The 22,475-nt window shown below is 41.6% G+C and overlaps 2 protein-coding genes across 3 annotated transcripts in view; one reads left to right on the top strand and one right to left on the bottom strand.

Annotated features, from left to right (window-relative positions):
- The window catches only part of st6gal2a (ST6 beta-galactosamide alpha-2,6-sialyltranferase 2a), a 46,911-nt gene extending 41,061 nt beyond the window's left edge, over nt 1-5,850 (top strand). For both annotated transcript variants that reach the window (XM_080413117.1, XM_080413116.1), the window contains one exon: nt 1,327-5,850. In XM_080413117.1, coding sequence (XP_080269243.1) covers nt 1,327-1,574 — 248 coding nt within the window. In that variant the 3' untranslated portion in view covers nt 1,575-5,850. The remainder of the gene's footprint in view (nt 1-1,326) is intronic.
- tmtops2b (teleost multiple tissue opsin 2b) overlaps nt 3,772-22,475 on the bottom strand; it is a gene marked incomplete at both ends in the record, with an annotated part of 40,156 nt that continues 21,452 nt past the window's right edge. The window contains 3 exons of the mRNA XM_080412153.1: nt 3,772-3,795; nt 5,962-6,210; nt 12,522-12,847. Of these exons, the coding sequence (XP_080268279.1) occupies nt 3,772-3,795; nt 5,962-6,210; nt 12,522-12,847 (599 nt within the window). The remainder of the gene's footprint in view (nt 3,796-5,961; nt 6,211-12,521; nt 12,848-22,475) is intronic.

Genomic DNA, 22,475 nt, shown 5'->3' on the forward strand with positions numbered 1-22,475 from the left:
GGGTGGGATGACCTTGGTCTGCCCCTCTCAAGAGGCTGGTCACATGGACCTCTTCAGAGCTCGGCCAGGCAGAAATCCTGCTGCCTTAGTGTGCTTTGATGTGCTCCAAGTCGATGGGTATGGCTGTCTGGAAAGTGGAAATGTTTCACTAATGGCATGCTGCATCAGTGCAGTAGCATTTTTTTAAAGTGTTAGTGTGGGTCTACTAGGTCATTAAACACGTTACATAGATGGCCTCGACAGCTGCCCGCTGTGATATACATGTGCAGAGGCTACCCCTCTCTCCTGCTCCCGTTCTCATCTTCTGCCCGTCTTGAATACGGTGAAGTGATTTACCTGGTTAATAATGAACCAAGGTAAAAGAGTGTGGATTAATGTCTGCACACTGCAGGATATCTGTTAGTTACGTGGGAAGTTCATGTAGCTTATATTCAATCCACAAAGCATCGAAATGAGGCAATACAAGCCAAGGATGACCAGCTTACAAGCACACCACATCAGAGATAAAGCATGCTGCTAAATAACGCATGAACAGGTGAAATATTTTCATCATGGGGGGGGTCTAACCCCTGAGAGAGGAGTTTTCTTGTGACATAGGGAAACATAATGCAGAAGTGGCACAGGGAACATTGCAGAGAGAGCAGTCAAAGTTAGCAGGGACTGGACTCTAAGCTAATGCACAGTATGTAGTGAGCATTTAACAGGACCATTCATTTTTGACACGCTTGTCAGATTTGGTCAAAATGAATTCATTCGCTTGTTCGTGACGCAAACACAGGAATATTCACCCTTCTCTTACGGAAAATACCAAGCCTTTTGTTCTCGCCATCAACTTCTGCATCAACTAAGTCATATATCACCACCACCAAACAAAGTTTAACGCTGTTGTATTTGGGTTCACAACACCATCCGGATGTGCTCCCAGCTCGCTATATGATGCTAACTATTGGCCAGTTTGATGAGCCGTTGGACAGGGGTTAGGACCTCCGGACACCAGAACAAAATCAACGGTGATTGGCTGTCGAGACGCGAAGGGTAAAGCGAACGTCGCCTGTGTTGGGATATTTCAGCTGGAGCAAAGACTTCAAAGTGAAGAAACATTTCATTCGGTTTGCCTGCTTGCTGCAACATTGCGGCAAGTCATGTGCTTTGCATTGACTTTGTATGTAATCGTACTGCACCCAAAACATATTCTAGTTTATTTTACTGAATGGAAACTGGGAAAACACATTGCATTATCCAAGCAGACAAGCGTTTCCTCCTGCAGAGCAGAAGTGGTGTGTCTTCAACTATCTAAAACTAATTGTATTTGTTTCATCATTGTAGGCATCCTTCTGATGATGGCGCTGTGCGAAGAAGTGCACGTGTACGAGTACATTCCCTCCCTGAGGCAGACTGACCTGTGCCACTACCACGAGCGTTACTACGACGCCGCCTGCACCTTGGGCGCATACCACCCCCTCCTCTTTGAGAAAAGCCTGATCCAGAGAATCAATACAGGCCCTGAGAGTGACCTCAGGAGAAAAGGCCGGGTCACACTTCCTGGATTCAGCACCGTCAACTGTGACATCTGAGATATGAACAATCTTTACCCTGTGAGCCAAGACACACACACACACACACACACACACACACACACACACACACACACACACACACACACACACAGCCCTCTTTGTGGACTGAGGGAGGGGTGCTATAAAGCCACAGGGCATAGGGCGTACTGAAACCAACAAGTTAGACCTGTGAAGAACAGAAGCCATAGCCCTTCAGGCTGGGATGGACCTGGAATGTTCTTCGGGATATTTTACTTTCCCCAAGACTGGCAGCAAATCGGTCTGAAGGGAATTCTTCTCTGCTTTCGCTGAGCCACGTTAGCGTTGGAGCTGACCAGGTAGCAATAGATCAGTGTTTTTAGGTAGACTAGTCAGTTTTCAATATCTGGATATGTTTTAATATTGTGAACTCTGTGCTAATGAAGAGCTTAGTGGTGGGTCTGGTCTCTGCCTAAAGGAAGCTCCACTTTTTTTAATGATGAATATTTGTTTTTACTGGTCTAATGGGTTGTGAAATATCTGACAAAGCAAGCAGTTCTCTGCACTGAATGTCACACACAAGCATGCACGCAGTCACACACACACACACACACACACACACACACACACACACACACACACACACACACACACACACACACACTCAAAGTGAAGAAGACACATGGAGAAAAACTTGGTATGATCACCCAACACTCAAGACTATCAGTATTATCTGTCAGGATGGATGTACATTTCATTAACTTATAGCAGGTATTGCTGTTTGACTTTTGTCAGATCGCCTCTTGTTAAGTCAGAAGTCTTCTTTGGTGTTGTCATCAGGGGTTTATTTCGCACTATTTATGCCGCAACACTCAGTACTGAATCCCTCTCCCATAAATGACTGCACACAAACTGCATGCCAACTCACAAGCAGATTGTCACTCCTACTTAGCACTTTAAGAACGACTTCTGATTCAACGCCAAGACGCCTTGTTGTCTTTCAGATCAAAAGCTCTTATTGGATTCATCCTACTCAGTGAGTCCCAATTGTTCATATTTTGACTAGGGTGTTATATCCACAAAAATCGGGGCCAAAATGGATCTTCAATCCATATACTGTAGGTGCATAGGACAGCTTTGATGCTGTGCTTAGTGAACCAACTAAACACTTTCCTATGGTTTGCCTTTTGGACTGTTCAGTGTATTGTGTATACTATTGTCATGACCGCAGGATCATTGTGTTAAATTGTTGATTAACCTGTCTAGCAACTGGACTTAGAAGCATTGTTAGCTAAATTGCTGAGAATAAGAGTTCTACTGGCTATAGCCTGTATTTACACGGCTGTGAAAAATAGTCAGTGATGAGTTGTCAGACGTCTTGCCAAGACCTTGTGTAATCATTAGCCGCTATGTGAAAGCCAATTAGTTTTTTAATGAATGTAATTAAATCACCCCTTGCAATGGCCAAATCAGCCCACTGACATTTGACCTGTGTATGCAGTAGTCTTTGTTGAAATTTCTCTTGTCGCTTCAAAGCAGCATGCAGTACTGCACCCACGTATAGCTTCCATCACTTGCTATCGACATCGACAATTTTCAAATTTTCTCATTCTCAACCCTCTATATTATTGGACTTGAGACCTGGTAGACCTGCTGCGGTGGATAGCGGAGACCTTGTCAGAAAAACATATTTTGAAGCTGTAATTTGTACAGGCCTGTTCACCCTGTTCTCTGCTTTGATGGTTTTCATGTTTACACGTGAGTCTGTGCCAGGCATGTAGTGAGAGCTACAGAGGTTTCTTGCATTAATTGAAAGGGAATTTACCTCTTTATTTTATTGTTCTATATTTTGATCGATAATTGTGAATATGTGTTTGGCTATTCATCGCCAAATTCTCACATCATATAGCCAGAAGACGGAGTTGTGATTTATACTGCAACCTTGCAGCCAGACGTATAAAGGAGGTTTGTAGCAGTGTTTTATTATACTAAGAAATGTTGCTGTGCCCATTGTGTGTGGTTTAGTACATGATGTTGAAATGTCTCAAAAAAGTGTTATTTGGGTATAAGATGTGTGTGCTGAAGAAAGACTGCACTTTCCAGGCAGTAGATGAAAAGAAGAGTCAGAGCTGTTATGTTCGTGTATGTATATAGTATTATCCTGGCGCTCGTTTTAAGTGGATTCAAAGTGGTTGTCTCATTTGCAGATACGAGAAGGCAGACAAATCTAGTTGTGCTACTGCAGCACCAGGGTGAACGTCTTGGTTGCAGATCAAAGGAAGACATACCGTAAAGAGTTTCTCTGAAGGTTAGTTTGAGACTGTATTCTTTAGCAGTCATGCAGATTTACAGCTTTCTTTATTATCTTGTTTTGTTCTTGAGGTAAATCATATATCTAATTGCTTGCGAACACACTGAAGGTCCAGAAAAGAAAGAAAGCCCTGAATAGCATGCAAAAGTGGAGCAGGGCAAAGAGTCTTAAACTGTTTACTGTACCTACAGTACAGACTGCATTGTCTTTAGTATTCAGAGAGAAGTAGGTGGGTGTGCTATAAGAAGATTTTATTTGTTTATTTTCACTGGTGGTGTGCAGATTTCAGTATACTATTGTGTGGATACGGAAATTACATACAGCTGCACAGTTCCCTAGAGAAGCATTTGAACAAGTGCAATGCGTTTTGGCAACTGCAGTGGAATCTTGATATTGTGCCAATTATCATTTTGAAAGGTTTTTCTTGCTAGGTGGATTTAAAGGCAGAATGAGTCCTTTTTTTTAAGAGTATCAACCAATATTATGTTTGATTGAGTTTAGAGTGCTTAAAGTAGTAGTTCACCCAAAAAAACACTTATTTTCTATCAATTACACACCCCATGAAGCATTGAATTCATGGAGATTTTTTTGTTTTTGTCGCCTACCGGACACATTAGCATCTTTCCGCCGGTAATCAAATTATTGGCTATCAATGCTTCATAGGGTGTGTAACTGATAGAAAATAAGTATTTTTTGGGGTGAACTACTCCTTTAACATAAAGCCCCATTGTGCAATGTGAGGCATCTTTTAACATCTGCTCAGTGCCCTCACACGCGTTTGTCAAAATGCAGCAGGTAAAACCAGACTTGGCTACTACTGGTCATTTTGCGCGGGATAATCCAGAGCTGGGTGATATGTTGACATGATATTGATGTCTTGATATAAGACTAGATATTGTTTGGGATTTTGATTGTTGCAGAATCTTGATATAGCTTAAATGTTGTCTTCATCTGGTCTTAAAGGCTGTGTTAAAGTAAAGTGATACAATTGCAATACTTATTAGACTGTTCTTACTGAGTGTAATGAACAATGAATGCCTCTACTTGTTTGGCCATCTTATCCCCATTACTGATGATCGTTGCTGAAAAATCTTCAGCAAAGTCTCATCACCCCCTAAATATTGTCACATTATCGATATCAAGATATTCGGTAAAAAAATATATACAATTGATTTTGTCTGTCACCCAAACCTATTAATTCACCATAGTGGAAAGCATGGGTATAGGAGGGGGTGAGTTGGGAGGGGAGCCCGACGGCTTAGGAGGAGCTTAGAATTGGGTGGGCTTTTGCCATAGGTTTAGAAAGGAGGAGGGCAATAAACAACGTGGACCTCTGGAGCGTGCACATACAGTACTGTACTGACAGTTGTGTGAAGTCTCAATGAAATCTTCACACAGCGTCTATTATTTTCAGGCCTTGTGACTGTCACAAAATGTGGTTATAAGAAGTACATTTTCATGTGCAGTATTCAATAGGGTGGTCAATGCTATTGACCATATTCCCACAGCGGCCATTTTGCTCTTATGTCGCTCTTACACTCACAACGAGCGTGATGTAAGAGCAAAATGTGTGATGGTGCTCCCTTTTCATTCATTCTCCTCTTTTCCTCTAATTCCAGAGGCCTATCTCCTTGTACATTTTCTCTTTCTCTTCTATATTGTGGGGAATTGCTGCACCACACTGCCTTTTAAAATATGAGCATTGTTGTCCAATTTTTTTGTTTCACTTTGTACATTTCCATGAGTCACTGAGGATCCCTGGTTAACCAGGGGGAGGGGAGAAAAGGGATAAAGAAGAGGCATTGGTGACTGACCACAATGAGGAGTGAATGTCATATTTCACTCCCATAAGCCTTAGGGAGTTCTTTTAAAGAGGTTTTCTTTTTGATTTTGTCATCGAAGGCCCTTTTTATTAGACTTGAATGGATGTTTAAATAGACTATTTGTATGAATTCAGCTGTTGTTAATTCATTGTTTTCTACTATGTAAATAAAGATGTTGTAAATGTAATGCTTGATTGTTTACCTGTTATTGAAAACACACACACACACTCACTCACTCACTCACTCACTCACTCACTCACTCACTCACTCACTCACTCACTCTCTCTCTCACACTGTTCTCACTAACCTGTTTGTTCATGAGTATATAGATGAGAGGGTTGATGACAGTGCTGCTCTTGGCCAGCAGTGACGGCACCACGCTTGCCACAGGGCTAATGATGTTTGGCGGGCCGAAGGTTGCCATCATGGCTACCACACCGTAGGGCATCCAGCATAGCAGGTAGCAGACCACTGTGGTCAGCACCATAAAGAGGATGTGGTATTCCCTCCGTCGGGCAGCTGTCTTACGGATCTTACCCACCTGTGCAGGAGAAGCAGAAACAGATGCGGACGGGAAGCTGAGCACAAACACAAAAAAAGGGCATAAAGATTCATGGTACAGCTAATTGGTCGTAGTAAGGTATATGATGGTGACACAACTAAGCAGACCTGTAATGGGCCTGACAAGAACAGGCTGTGTGTGTGTGTGTGTGATGACTGCCGTCATGGATGAGAGCTTTTTAATTATTTTCTTTGCAGTAAAACCTGTGATGCATTGAACCAATAAACGTAAAATGTAGCACATGCTAGATTAAAACTTGTTTTATCTACTGCCTACTAGCAAATTTGATGTAAGAGTGGCTGATATAAATATTCCCGACTAACACACTTGCGTTTTATTGGGTAGAGAAAGTTTTTACCCATGTATGTGAGTGAAGGGGAGATTAAAATGGAAGAAGTGCCTTTATACTGTACATGCCTGCATCCCTGGGGTACAAGCCTAATTGTAATCTAATTTTCAGTGTCTCTGTATTTCTCAGTTTTAATATTGAGAGCTGTGTCCGTCTCTCTCTCTCTGTCTGTCTCTCTGTCTGTCTCTCTCTCTGTCTGTCTGTCTGTCTGTCTGTCTGTCTGTCTGTCTGTCTCTCTCTCTCTCTCTCTCGCACTTCCTCAGTATAATGCCCCTCCTTGTCTCTCTTCTCTTACAGTACAGTAGCTTCACAGCCATTGATCCATTGCTGTACAACTCTCTCCTCTTTGGTTCCTGTGGTGAAGCATCATTGTTAGCTGTGGCTGAGGGTGCTTCTTCCACCACAGGACGATTATGTCTATCAGTTCCTTCCCACTGCCTCCTTAATTTAGTAGAGGACTCCAGCAGTTGTCAGCCATCTGCCCTTGCTCTAATGTCTGCACTGCATAGTAAAGTACCTCAGTATTGATGCATGCCAGGATTGGGTCTCAAAAGCAGGATTCATGGGGGGGTAGAGATTATATTTGGAAGACATTTGGGGCATTAAAGAAACAACGATTTTTGGGGAAAGTAATGTAGTTTACAGCAGATTGCACTGGCTAACAGTAATGATCGACTGTCTGGGGTCAGAGGCAGCTTGTGTGCTAAATAATGCAAAGGACACTGGCACAGACAGATGTTTATTACTTAGGAGAAAGAACTGCACCTTCATGCACCTTTAAAGGTAGGGTAAGTGTCACGTGATATTGCTTTGTTAAAATAAATGTGCCATAGCTCTATATTCCGATAGTAACCATTGCCATAGAGTGTTTCTTCAGTAACTGGGGTCTCCCTGTCTCTCCAGCTCTTTAGTAAACAGAAAATGCATTTTCAGGTCGGGAGACCAATTGGATCCAATAAGGAGAAATGGGGAGAGAATTCCTCCCGTTGACTAATCCACTTTATCAAGAGGAAACCCCCCACTGATGGACAGAATGCTTAGATACGATGACATGTAGACTTATCAGAAACTAATATTAATATAATTTAGCTGGGCTCACCATTTATTGTGCGATTTATTGGCTTAGGTGTATGGCAAAACCCCCCCACTCAACACATCCTTGCCGAGAAGACACTCCCAGCTAAGAATCTCACTGGGTGTGAGCCAAGTATGACTCACTGATGACCGCTGAATGGATACCACAGGTAGCAAACCTTTAATCACGACTAGCAATAGGAGTTGCTATAGGGTTCAGTGGTTGTTCAATGAAAATAAGGAATGAGTGCTATAAAATGACGGTGTACTGAGAACACCGTTTTTGGTGACATACAGTATTGGTACTTGTTAAGTTATACCACAGTTTTCTTGCACCACATTAAGCCTGGCATCCCTATTTTGTGCATATCATTACATGAAAAACACTTTAAAAAATAGGATACAGAAGTGATGTGATGAAAATTGGTATCCCGACCTGAAATTATATTTTCTGCTTTCTAAAGGACTGGACAAATGAGGAGCCCCCCGTTACTGAACAAACATATACTATACCAAAAAAAATACATGTATAAAAAAACAAAAGACAAATACAGTATCACCTACACCCCCTTTAATGGCTAAAGGTGTCACTGGTTTGTCTAACAAGAGTTCAACTCAATTTAGCCAATGTGACCCAGAAAAGGGTAATTGTGAGTGAAGTACACTTAGTGAAAGCTCCTTATTGCCTACAGGGATTCCATTCTAATCAGCAGAAAACACTATGGAAAGGGCAACCAACAGTGCGTGAACAGTAGCTCTTCACAGTAGACTAGACCAACGTGTGTGTGTGTGTGTGTGTGTGTGTGTGTGTGTGTGTGTGTGTGTGTGTGTGTGTGTGTGTGTGTGTGTGTGTGTGTGTGTGTGTGTGTGTGTGTGTGTGTGTGTGTGTGTGTGTGTGTGTGTGTGTGTGTGTGTGTGTGTGTGTGTGTGTGTGTGTGTGTGTGTGTGTGTGTGTGTGTGTGTGTGCATGCATACGTAGGTGGCTGTGATGGAGAGTTTGCAAAAGGTGTACAGTACTAGCACTTAGGCAATTAATGGGATTTAATTTACTTCAAATGGCCGAGGCAAAAGAAGAAAGTCTCTCCAACTCCATGCAGCAAGTAGACAACCACACACGTGTGTGTGTGAGAGATTCTTCAACTAATTAGTAGCTATGAAAGAAAATATTGGGTGTCAATACTTTTTCAGTATGTTGAAAACTCAAATGCACCCGAATTTCACAGTTTAGGGCTTTTCCCTAACCCAGACTTTAAAGGAGCTACACCATGAATTTAAAAAAGATATTTGATATTTAATATCATATGGTGTATGTCCCTCAAACCTTTTTCAAAAGGTTTGAGCCTAAATCATCACTCAGATATACTCATCCCAAGTCAATTGTCTCTGGCTTATACAGCGCTTTCAGCTGCAATACCAAAACGTCCTCTTGGGCAGGGGGGGGCTACTGAGCAATTCTGTCTGTTAATACAAAAAAATATTTAAAAAAATTATTAAAAAAAAGAAAAAAAATGGAAAAATTCTGCATAAAAAGAAGCATCTAAGAAAAATACAAAATCGAAAAAAAAACACTTTGAACATTTTTGAACAATTCCACCAAGTGTTTGAGGTGCCTGTTTCACCCACTTCCGGGGGGCGGAGCCAAAATCCGAGCCCGAAGTATTTGTTCGTAGACCCCCACTTAGGGGGGGTAGAAAAAGTTTCGGAGCGATTCGGGCACTTTTCATTTAACATTGGGTTTGCCATCAATAATGTTTGTGACATCATAAACATTTCCATTCTGAGATCGCCTGTTCAGACACGCCCATTCTGGAAATCCATGAAATGAGAAGGAATGACTGAATTTTAAAAAAAAACATTTTTTTGGGTACAAGAGACACTGGGGACCCCAAAAAATACAAAAAACCAAGAAAAAAGTGATTTTCATGGTGTAGACCCTTTAACTTCTCTATAACAAAGTAATTAAAATGTTTAAATTCATAAAGATTTTACTATGCATTTCCTCATAATAACTTTATATATTAACTTTAATATGGTTTATTTATGTGCAATTTGCACATTTGTATGGTTAAATATCACTGTCCCTCATACATCTGTCATTACCATCCTGATGCCTACAGGTAAGTAATTTAAATGTTTCGTCCTGATCTGAGATTATGTTTATAAGGAGTCATTACCAAACCGAGTTACAATTTGAGTATTTTACTTGAGAAATAAGAAATGTTAATGCATTTACATAATATTAAATGTACTGTATGCTAGCTAACAACTTAGCTTAGCCAGGCTAAGACCTAGCCATCGTTTTCATCCAACAAGTGAAAATTGTCTTTACCATCACGTGTCCACCACCATCACACAACTGGCAGTGATGGTAAATGACAACTTCTCTGTTTATCATCTTAAAACTATAACATATTTGCATAAATTACTATTGAACATAATTGAAGCATGTCCAACAGTAATTCACATTATTTGTTGAAGTTTTCAACAAGGTCAACTAGACCATTGAAAATGCAAAAGTGGTAGCACAGTTGTCAGGACTGAGCTAAATAAACAAATTGTTCCAAACTATGTTTTATTGTTGATTAGCAACAAAACCTTGCATCCCCAGGAGGTTAAGAACGAAGGACCATTGATGTGTTCATGAAGTCTATTGTTGTATAACATTGTGTTTTGTAAAGAAGAGATTGGTCCTGACTTGCAGAGTGTAAATAAGACGGGTGATTTATTATTAGCCTACGCAACATGGTTGGCCGCAGAGCCATACTGTGTGTCATACCGTACGTAGATTTCTGTCATTCAAATTACTCTGTGATCTGCAAAGTCTGAACGCTAATTCCTTGTGTCAATTATGTTTTATCATCAGTCAATAAAAAATATTGTCGGTTTTCGCTGCCTACACACCAGTGACTAGAGTTTCCATTGAATTGCTTTCCAGACAGAGAGCGAGAGAGACAGAGAGAATTTTCAATAAATTGAGGCAAAAAGCAGTCTGCAAGAGTGTGTCTCTCTCTCACACACAGACACATACGTACACACACAGGACCGGAGTGCACAGACACGTGCATGTTCAGCACCTGGTAATAGATGTTCAGTTGCGCTCAGCAGGAACAAATTAGACAATTGACCTTTTTCCTACTTATCCTTTGAAATTGTGTACATGAGAGAATCTGAACCACACACACTTTCACTGTTGTGACCTCCCTGCATGATTGGTGAATGGTTCAGCACCACGTCGACGGCAGAAAATCTTGCAAAATACACATTTCTATACAAAGGTACTGTATACTATGTAACTTTGCTAGCTTTCTGTTTGTAAACAAGGATTCAAACTCCCCTCTCACTGTCCGAAAGAGAGTGGGGGGAGGGGCAGGTGCTCGCTTGCATTTCCATTAACAAACATTCACACAGGAGTTTGAAATAGAAACCCCTAAGACACCTGTGCGCTGTTATTGGCTAGATGCTCTCAAAAAGTGACGCCCAAATACGTCTCTACCACAAATACAGTGAAAACACCAAAATACAGCAACAGTTGCTGATATAGTAGTATTCTCAGTCAAGACACTGGTTAACTTCCGTCAACATCCTCCTCCCTACACTGTTGGTAAATCCCAATGGGTCTACCTTTTTGTTCGCCAATACAGTTTTCCACGTGGAATGATGAATGATGTTTGAAATCTTGTCAAGTTACACAGTGGATTATAACAGAATGTCAGCCCAGCTTGGCAGAACCGGGGACCAGCAATGAGAAGCTAGTATTGGTTCTAGTAATGAGGACTAATGTTAAACTACTGTACATTGATTCATGTTCTAATTATACTGTTCATTAAAGGGTCAGGACACCCAAAGCCATTTTTTTAAGATGTTAACAGATATAAATGAGTTGCTTGTGACAGGGAACAATAATATAAGACAATTCTTCCTCTGCTGTTTTACTGTTCCTGGGCTGAAACATTTTGCACAAGTCATTACATATTTGCTCACTCGGTACGTTTGCTCCACCGAGATGTAGACATATTTAAGAAATATATTCATATTATATATATTTAATATATTTACACAAACAAATCATCAAATCAGGAGAGAGAACCCATCTATCAGTTTAAATGTTATAGTGTTCCAGTTCCAATTTTGTCTGCTAATTTTTTGTTTCACTTCCAATTGCACTTGTTAATGCTGTATTCTGTCAGAGTTCTCTCTCCTGATTGGATGGTTGGTATCCCAACCTGAAGATGTATTATCTGTTTACTAAAGAGCTGGAAAGACGGGGAGACCCCCGTTACTGAACAAACCCTCTACAGGCAACGCTTATTGTCAGCATATAGAGTTATATATACATAACTATAGTATATACTGTATATGACTTACACCACCTTTATTTAATTCAGAGATCCAGTGCATACAGTATGTCTAGTGCCAGAATCTAATTTGAATCTAAGTCTATTTAATGTTATCTTTATTTTGGAACTTGAATTTTACTCCTACTCTTACCTGTCCAATGTTCCACTCTTACTGCTGTTGCTGATTATACCTGAATTTCCCTCTAGGGATCAATAAAGGTTTATCTTATCTTATGTGCATCAAATTGTCACCCGTGCATTCGTCCTGCCCAATATCAGCCTGAGCCACAGGATTAGAAAGTAAATCTCTGTAGCATACTAGAGTATGTAGCTGAATCCAGAAAGACACTTAACGTCTCACTGTTTAAATAGTAAGCCTGACACGTACACCATTTGCATGGCCATACATGCACTCACACATGTGTGCGCATGCACCCACACGCACGCACGCTCACATATTTTCCCTGATGTAGTACCTGTTTAACTGTCCAAAGCACACGCACGCAAACATATTTTCCCTGATGTAGTACCTGTTTAACTGTCCAAAGCAGCCTGCTATAGCAGTAGACCATGACCATAACAGGCATGCCCAGGCAGAAGATGAACAGGCAGATGATATAGGCGTGCGATTCAGCCGACTTAGCCTTCCATGACACCGAGCAGCTTGTCCCGGCCCCCTCGATACCATAGCTACTCCAGCCCAACAAGGGGGGCACTGTCCACAGCAACGAGTACAGCCAGGACCCCCCCACAGCCAGCAGGGGCTTGCGATAGTCTGGGCCCCGCTTGTTGCATACAGTCAGGGTGCTATAGCGGTCATAGGACAGGATCATCAGAGAGATGAGAGACACAATACCTGACAAAAAGAAAGGAGAAGACAAATTAGCCTTACAATTAGATGTGTGTTTTACACGCCATTTGATGAAGAAATCATAAATAATAGCACATTTCATAGAAAATACAAGTTATTTCACCATTGATAACATGGTATTCATGATTAGCAGTTTATACTGGGATTTGAAACAGGTATTTGATTATTTTCAAACTCTTTCACTTAATGGATTCTGGTTTCTATAGCATGAGCAGTGGATTTCTCTTCAAAAGGTCACCTTAGCATGCACACTACCCTGTCAACATGCGATCTTTGATCTCGGACTCGGTCTGATTTGGTTTAAGTTGAGAGCAGTTCATCAATTCTAGCCTAATGTAATTGAATATACATAATATCATATCTGATGTTCATATTTATGTACAAGGATTTTGCTCCTGGTTTAGTAACGGTACGGTAAGCGTGAGAGGATATATTACTTAACTTACAGTTCTCACACAACCAGTGAGAAGTCAAAATAGGGGTTGCTGCAAAAGGGAACACTTATTGTATTGGTGTAATTGGGTTGTAAGCTTTAACTTCCAATCCTTACCCTATGAAATATTGCTCTTGGAATCCATTTTCTTTTTTAAATATTGAACTTGCCAATTAGGAATTATAATATGCACACTGTTCACTGTTTATTTTTTATTTTTTTACATTGTTTGGGTGATTGTGAATAACTAGAGGTTCGGGCCATCTAATCTAGAGTTCAGGCCGCTACGTGGGCGGGCAGAGGTCCACCCGCCTGCCTCCCTTAAACCAGATCCAGAATTGGTTTCCCCTCTCCATTTCTTGAGTGGCAGATGGTAATATCCTTGCATGCTGGTCCATATTGAGGGATAATGATTATCTTCCTATGCAGTATGAAGTGGGCTTTACCCATCATCCTTGAAGGCCCCTAGATCAGTTCACCGTTCCAGCCTGAGGATGACGAATGCTGGTAATATCCTGACTGTTGCTTATAAAGCTGAATCCATGCCAACTAAAAATATTTACAAATCATGTTGATCCCAGGATCTACAACATGGCTCCAATGTGGAACTCGGACTCATGTGGCCAGCCTTCAGCCGTTAGTCATCTATAAAGGTAGTCACCTATGATATATCTGTGACGTATGACTCCTAAATTAGGAGTCCTAATTTAGGCTACGTCCACACGAAGATGTTTTTAGGTGTATCCGCATAAGTGTTTAATCTTTTAGACATTTCGTCCACACGGAGCCGGCGTTTTGGGTGCGTGAATACGCTCATATTACTCGGGTCCCAGAGTGAATAACTCTGAAGACGCCACCCTTGCGTCTCCGTGTGTACACCTAAAGACGCATCTTTCCTGAACCGATGGCGCCATAGCTCCACCTCTCGCTTAACCCGTATGCGCCAATATCTACCCTACCCGAACATAGTTTGGATGTTCTGACTACGTATGCTCCTTAAGATCGGCAGGTAAAACGATGTTACGCTGTGAAACAACTAATCTAAGTTTATTTTATTCATGGTGTGGTGGTTTAGTATACTGGGATCAGTTTGCTTTGCAAGTTGCTGATCCGGTTGTCACGTAAATGTACGTGCATTGATCTTTCTGACACATGCTTTGAGTAGGCATAACCGTGTGTGTGTAGCCGTGTGTGTGTGCGTGCGTGCGTGCGTGCGTGCGTGCGTGCGTGCGTGCGTGCGTGCGTGCGTGCGTGTGTGTGTCGGAGAGATATGGAAAGAGGGAGAGAGATAATATTCGAGAGAGAATATTCAAGCATAATTATAAACAACAATAACGGTAGATATGTACAGCTGGTCTGCAAAGAACCTTGTCATGATCCAATGTTTTACCCCCTCTCTACTGGCCCCCAGATAAACTATTTGTTCCGGCGCCCCTAGGTACACATACAAAACAACACGTTTGTGTAAGAAGTAAAACTTACTAATAGGCTTCTAATAAAAACTGCCAATTAATTAACTTATCCAACTGCTTTGAGCACTGTTTTTCAGAGATAAGTAGCCATTTTAATTTCAATCTTATACATAATGTAATAATCTAATTTAATGTAACTATTGTATCAGACCGCTGTCCAGTGTCATCAGATGTGAGGGGGGGGGGTCCTCTCAGTAAACTCGTAGTTTGGGCCATTCATCAATCAAATAAACATGTTTACAATATTGAAATACGAGGCACATTTCAACCTGCAGGAGTGCCAGCAGGAGTGTCGATCCCACACACTGTCTGCATTTAGGTGAATGTGTTGTTGTTTGTCATGTACATTAATAAAGTTATGTATTTATTTACTTATTAGAGTGTAGAATATACCACGGTAATTCTCTATGCATTTCAGCACAGTGACATCAGACAAACTCCTGTAATGCGTTGTTCTGACTCAAGCTCTTCCAACAGAGCCGCCAGGGACTTGGGGAATTGTGCTATTTTTGGACTTACTTTTTCAAAAAGCTCTTAAAATGGTAACTTTAAGTGTATACTTGCATTGGGGAATCTTTTCGCTATTTTCAGCGAAAGCTTTCCCCACAATAACAGAAAACATATGGGGTTTAACTGGTTTGACATGCTGACATGAACTCATGAACAACTAGAAAAAGTGCTCCTCGGAGCACAGGTCTCCGCCAGGTCAGGTAGGTTATTGTGGGCCAACAATGTTCGGAATTCGCCACTCAGGATGGAATATGAAAAATCGGACAGAACCATCTTGATCACTTGACTATAGAGATAATGGGTACCGATTTGTATGATGATTGGACAACATTTGTAGGAGTAATACAAAAAAGAAAAGTGTTGAAAAAATCGGCCTCCCGGTGGCGCTATAATAGGGCAATGTTAAAGGGTGGCATTTGTTCTTCAACATAGTGCGAATGTGCGTGCAAAGTGTCACCTCAATCGGACGCTGCGTTCATGATTTTTGGCATTTTGTTCAAAGGCCACTTCTGCAAACTTTAGATGTCAATGTTAGCCAATCAAGATGAAATATGAAAAATCAAACAGTTCCATCTTGATCACATGACTATAGAGATCATGTGTACCGATTTGTGTGAAATTTGGATAAAATCTGAAGGCTTATTATCCAAAAATGTGTTTTACATAAGTGGGCCTCCTGGTGGCGCTACAAAAGGCAAATGTGAAAAATGCAGGAAAGATGTTTTTCCTTGGCCTCTAGGGAGTGTGCGTGCAAAGTTTCATGCAGATCGGTGCAGTTATAGTTAAAAACACAAATCAGCCTTTTATAGCGCCACCATGAGGCTGATTTGAAAAATGTCAAGTGCCATTTGTTCCTCGGCGTAGTGGGAATGTGTTTGTGAAATTTCACGGAAATCGCAAGCTGCGTTCATGATTTGAGGCATTTTGTTCAAAGCGGACCAATCCTGCACATTTTGGAAGCCAACCTTAGCCAATGAGGATGGAATATGGGAAATCGGACAGATCCGTGTTGATCACATGACTATAGAGATACTGTGTACCGATTTGCATGACGTTTGGATTAAATCTGTAGGAGTAATATTAAAAAATGGGTTTTGCACAAATCGGCCTCCAGGTGTCGCTATAACAGGCCCATGTGAAAAATTTGAGGCAGAAGTTCTGAATTGGCATCCAGGGAGTGTGTGTGCACAGTTTGGCAGCGACCGGGCCAACGGTGCCGGAGATTAGCTGGTAACACACGGACAGGACACGCGCGCACACACACACACACACACACACACACACACACACACACACACACACACACACACACACACACACACACACACACACACACACACACACACACACACACACACACACGGACGGACGGACGGACGGACAGGGGGTAAAACATACTCTCTCGCCATGCCTTTCGGCCTGGCGGAGACAATGACTAAAATGAAATGCATAAATATTCACTCGACGAGATTTTGTATGCCAGCCATGCCTGCAGTTGCCCTGAACCACACCCTGAGGAGAGCATGTACAGGAGCAGCTCATCCCCAGGCCTCTTCTTGTATTCTCGAGTCTAGTTAAGTGGTTTTCCACCCTTTTCATATCAAGGTCCATTATGTATTCGGCATTTGAGCCACGGACCACCATTTGATGACATTTAGACTCTCAGGCCCAAGACTTAGAATATTTTGTTGTCGTTTGATACGATTTTGTCCACAATTCCATGCTGTATTGATGTTGGTACCGTAGGAGAGATAACGGGCAAACGTTGATCAAAATAACAATTCTTCTACGTTCTCTAATTGTGTAGACTTTCTCATGAATTAAGACATGCAGATGTTTAACAATAATTTAACTCTTGAGAGCGTAAAATGAAACCAAATGGACCTGTAAGGGCAATTTTACACTCTCAAGAGTTAACGATCTATACACGAATCCACGGAGCGCTGCCCTGCGCGCAGCCATTGCTGCGGTGTCAACGCTCCGCGGACGCGACACCGCAGCAATGGCCGCCTACAGGCAGCGTGTCTGTGGATTCGTCTATAAGGGTCCATTTGCTTACCAACTCTCGTTCATTTAGCTGGGGACCACCTGGAACCCCCTCAAGGACCACTGGTGGTTGAGAACCACTGCCCTAGTTCTACTCTCTGGGGTTCGCCATGGGTTATCTTATCTGTGCTCCGGGTTAGAATGAGCCATGCTGCAGCTTCAACTCCCATAAGCACAGAGAATACCAACACTCATCCATCAAAAAAGAAGGAGAAAAAAATAGTTTTAGTTCTTTTCACGCTCAACACATAATCAGAATTACTCTCTCCCTGTGGAGTTGGTATGTGTGTGTGGTACTTATGCACATAATATGAGTGTGGTTAAAAACCCTGGTGAATACCGTATCAGTATTCTTTGCTGTCAATGTGCACATGGAGAGAACACTGAGAGACTGATTTCTTGCTATTCAATTGTTATCCCACATGCAGATGCATGAGGGCCATTGGATTAAATGTGATGAAACCCGCCACGGAAGGCCATTTCAGTCTTTAACCTATCTCGCCAGAGTTTTCAGAGGCCCTGAGCGGAAGACAATTCAGGCAAAAGTACAAAATTGCATGTTAAGAGGATGTTTTCAGATTAACTGTGTATTGGTCGCAAAACAGATATCAAAGAGTAAGACTAAGAAACATTAAAAAATAAAAGAAACTGGTTATGAAGCAGTATACTGGGCTATTAGAAAAACAAACCGCTATTTCAAAAGCTAGATACTGTATCTTTGTGAGAAAATCCTACTATACATGCTTCTGATAATAAGGGGATTCAAATGTTGTTAATAATTATCTAAATTGATAGTTAGATTGGGAATTAAATCAAACTAAACTAAACTAATTATAATTAGAGAGTCCTGAAGAATTTTCATGAACAAGCTAAGTTTTCGATTATCAGGTTTTTAGTTCAGCTGACGCAGAGTTGTGCAAAATTCAAAAGCTACCAAATGCTACTTAAAAGAGTGCTTGCAAAGAGCTGTTTGTTTTAGAATGGCTGCCTGTCAGTTGCTTGGTTGGTCAGTCCAACACTTTGGTTTCAAACTAAATATCTTAAAACTGACTGACTGACTGACTGACTGACTGACTGACTGACTGACTGACTGACTGACTGATATCTCACAATCTAAAGGGCAGATTTCCATGAAACTTATATACATATTGGTGACCCTCTGACCCTTGCACCACCCTTCAGCCAAAAGTTGCATTTGCACACATGATAGCTCAAAATGCAATGGGTAGATTGCCATGACACTTGTGTGCATTCATGCTCCCTAGAGTATGAACCCTACTGATTTTAAACCCCATGGGCCCTATTTTCGCCGGGTGCCTTACCTATTATCCCTAAACATTTTCAAATAGTTCAACTAGCCGATCTACATCAACACATTGTGAGCTTGTAGATTGGCTATTTGAACTATTTGAAAATGTTTCTAAAAATAGTACAAAATGGCAAAGAAGTTTAGGGATAATGGGTAAGGCACCTGTGAAAATAGGGCCCCCCATTTCCTTTCCGTGTGTCTCCATGCCTTTGGGGAAGTGTATGCATCGGCTTCCCTGATTGGCCAACCCAATCGAAAAGCGGGGGTGCGAAGACAAATGCGTTGTTCCCAACATACATTGTTCCCAACCTGCAGTTTGATCCTATTAATAAGAATTAAAACAAAAGGTTGCCACTGTTATGCGTCTCCAAAGAAAGACAAGTGGTGAGTAGCCCCGTTAGGAACCTCACTCTCCACGATAGCTCTGCCACGGTACCGGCTCCCGGCAGAGGTAGAGTCCATCCAAACGTAGTGAAGATCACCTTTTTCACAACATCGTATCCAAAAAGTAAAGGTAGTCCCAGACACCTACAGATGTTTAAGATTTTTCTAGAAAGTAAAATTTTTAGGACGGGGTTAGAAAAAACGTTGTTTTCAACCCTGTCCTAAAAAAATTACTTTCCAGAAAAAGCTTAAACATCTGCAGGTGTCTGAGACTACCTTTATACTTTTATACAATGTTGCGAAAAAGGTGATCTTTTTACGTGTGGACAGACTCTACCTCTGCTGGGAGCCGGTACAGCGGAACCTCAACTCGGAGCTATGGTGGAGAGTGAGGTTCCAAACGGGGCTAAGCGGTGAGCAGAGATAGAGCGAGAGAAAGGGATAAAACATTTCCATAAGTTGCCTGCCTATTTTATTGCTGATATAAAATGTGCTCAAATATCTCTCATCATTTAAGAATATCATGAATCCATTGGCTCCTGGCATTCTTTATCTGTTTCTGTAGCTACAGTAAGGTCATCATCAATATCCAAATGGGACTCCCAGGGCCAGTGGTGGCTTATCCAACGGGCTTGAGGTGCTGAAGCACAGGGCACCAACCTGGGGGGGGGGGCACCAAACGGCGTGAAGAAAAAAGAAAAACTGCGAAAAACTGCGGAGCGCTACAACATTGAAAACCCCCCCCGTTGACAAAATAGTCCCGGGGGGCACCGCGCTACACCCCCCCCCCCCATCCCCCCGTTGACAAAACAGCCCCGGGGGGCACCGAAACGGGACCGCGCTCCCGCCCCCCCCGTTGACAAAACGGCGCCGGGGGGCACCGAACCGGGTCCAAGCACCGGGCACCACGAAGGGCCCAGGGCGCACAGAGCACAGAGCTGCTGCGTCTTTGCAATTTAAAAAAATTACCAGAGAATGAGAATATTATCTTGGACACAAGGAGACATATTCTGACCACCACTGCATTTGGGAGCCTTCTATTAGTGTGATTTACCACCCCTCTTCCAAAGTGGCCTAAATGTTAGACATTTCATAACTTTTGACCCGGGGTCTGATTTCTGTGGGTGATTGAGTGACAGGGGGGAGGGGGAACAAACAAACATGTGTCTCAGAAGCAACAGGGGGAAGAGAGAGGAGATCTCCTAGGCGCCAGCAATACACCGCGTTTAAGTCATAAAGTTTCAACTAACTAGTAAGCTGCGGGAATTCGAGCGCTGGATTTATGAATGGGAGATGCTGGTCGGTGTGTGGAATCGAACAGAGCCACGGCGGGTGAGATAAATCCATGCGTGTTGTTCGTTATGGATTACAAACTTAAGGGGTACCCCGAACTTTAATTATTCTTTGGACCGTTAGTGCGGAAAACCATTTACGTTTCGTTTTGGATCTAAGGACATTATAGACACTTGTGGGACCGCGGTAAGGAGAAGCCGTTCGGGCCGTAACGTGGGACTGTTTATTATTGTTATGTGAAGCGAGTAAGCGACTGTTGTGACTTTGTTTATGGTTTAAGTTTGTTTATTGTGATCTAAGGAGGTTACAAAAGATAGCGGGAATTGTTTGGGTTGGGAGTGGTTTCTGAACAAAGTATTGATTGTTGATTTGTTTGTTTATTTCTTTTGTGTAATAGACCCCTTAACAGACGACTTCACACTGGTTGCAAGCGTCATACTGGTTGCAAAAGAAACCCATTCTATCAGGTCTCGCTAGGACGCGCCTCACTAGCCAACACACAAGAGGGGGTTTCAGCGCACCCCGAAACAACAGGTTGAGAATTGATTGCATGAAACAATCACCTGTGCATCCAGTCTCAATGCTGCTAAACAAATAATTGGTCTATAGGGAAACAGATAGGGACAAAGGTCTATTTAAAAGCCCGAAATGTATTAATTTATCATTTTGCTATGTAAATTATTATTTTTGTGGTTTAAAATATAAAGTAATTCAGTTAAAAACCTGCCGATCCCGTTGACTTTCCTTTAGTTAATAGTTATCCTTTCAAAGTAAAAGGCCGATTGTTACAAAGCGTATACAGTCTAATGACCATTTCATCCATTGAAAACGCGATAGCGTATACCCACGACCACGCGCATCATATCGTATCGTATACCCTCCGAAAAAACCTAGAACACACCACTGGTTGTGCGTACTGTATGTACATACTTGTTACTTTAAAAAAATCCACAGCCACCGACCAGAGTGGAAGTAAAGCGGGGCTTTTACACTCTCTTGGTATTGTTTCCGACAGCATTCTGACTTTTAGTTCTGATTCACTATGCAGATTTACATATTTCCTGCATACATGCACTGATAATCAGTGATTATCGGTCATACAGATTGAAACTCTTGTGAAATATTGGTGGAAAACTGCACAAACACGGACTGAGATATGGCAACAGAAGAAAATAAAAATCAATGCTAAGGAAAATAGAAATTGTGATTTACTTTAATTGATTATTATTATTATTATTATTCATTATTTTAAATGTAGAAGTGAAAACGGGTTGACAAGAAAAAGCAGCATTGCAAAGGAACCAGTAGTGAAAGGTCTTTTATGTCAGCTTGCACACCGAGTCTACTTGTTGTTCCACATCCATTTGTCTGTGTCGTGAGAGGGCTAAAATGATCACATGCTGAAAATGAATTAATGAACACCTATTGACTCATTAATAATAATGATTATATGATTTAACATTCATGGTGCCACTTCAGTATATTTGTGCTATCTAGATATTTCAAGGGCATAGGCTAGGAGTGTCAAACATGTTTCACATGCTTTACCAGGCTGAGTTGAGTTATCACAGTGAAGCAAAAACGTTGCGTAAATCACAATCATTCCATGGCAATATTAAGCAAGCAATGATTGTATATAATTTCCAAATAGCTCCAATACATTTTTGACTGTTATGGCATTATTTTGCCATCATTATGAAGATTACACTTTTAAACTTGTCCAAGAAAAACTATTTCTAACACAACTTGCAGTTGATAGGTTTGTAAATTCTCAGTTCCAGCCACTACAGATACTACATGTTCTATGGGTTAAGCCAAGGAATGTGCATCAAACAAGTGAAGCAATTTGTTAAATCAATTGTTGTCCATCAATGGAATATTTGTTGTTATCAGTAGTTATTCAAATCCTGACATTCAATAAAATATAGTTCATATTTCAAATGTAACTGCCAATAACTGCTGATATTTCAACTGTAACTGAAGCGATTGATAGTGATCCCAGCAGTGATGTGCAGGACCCATAGGTTGTCCTGCGGGTCAGCAGGTTTGGGTAAGCTTACTAGAAAATATCATGGGTTTGGGTGGGCAGACGCACGCACGCATGCACGCACGCATGCACGCACGCACGCGACACACACACACACACACACATGCACACGCACACAT

This window comes from Gymnoscopelus braueri (genome assembly GCF_963280865.1).
Source record: "Gymnoscopelus braueri genome assembly, chromosome: 18".
NCBI classification, from domain to species: Eukaryota; Metazoa; Chordata; class Actinopteri; order Myctophiformes; family Myctophidae; genus Gymnoscopelus; species Gymnoscopelus braueri.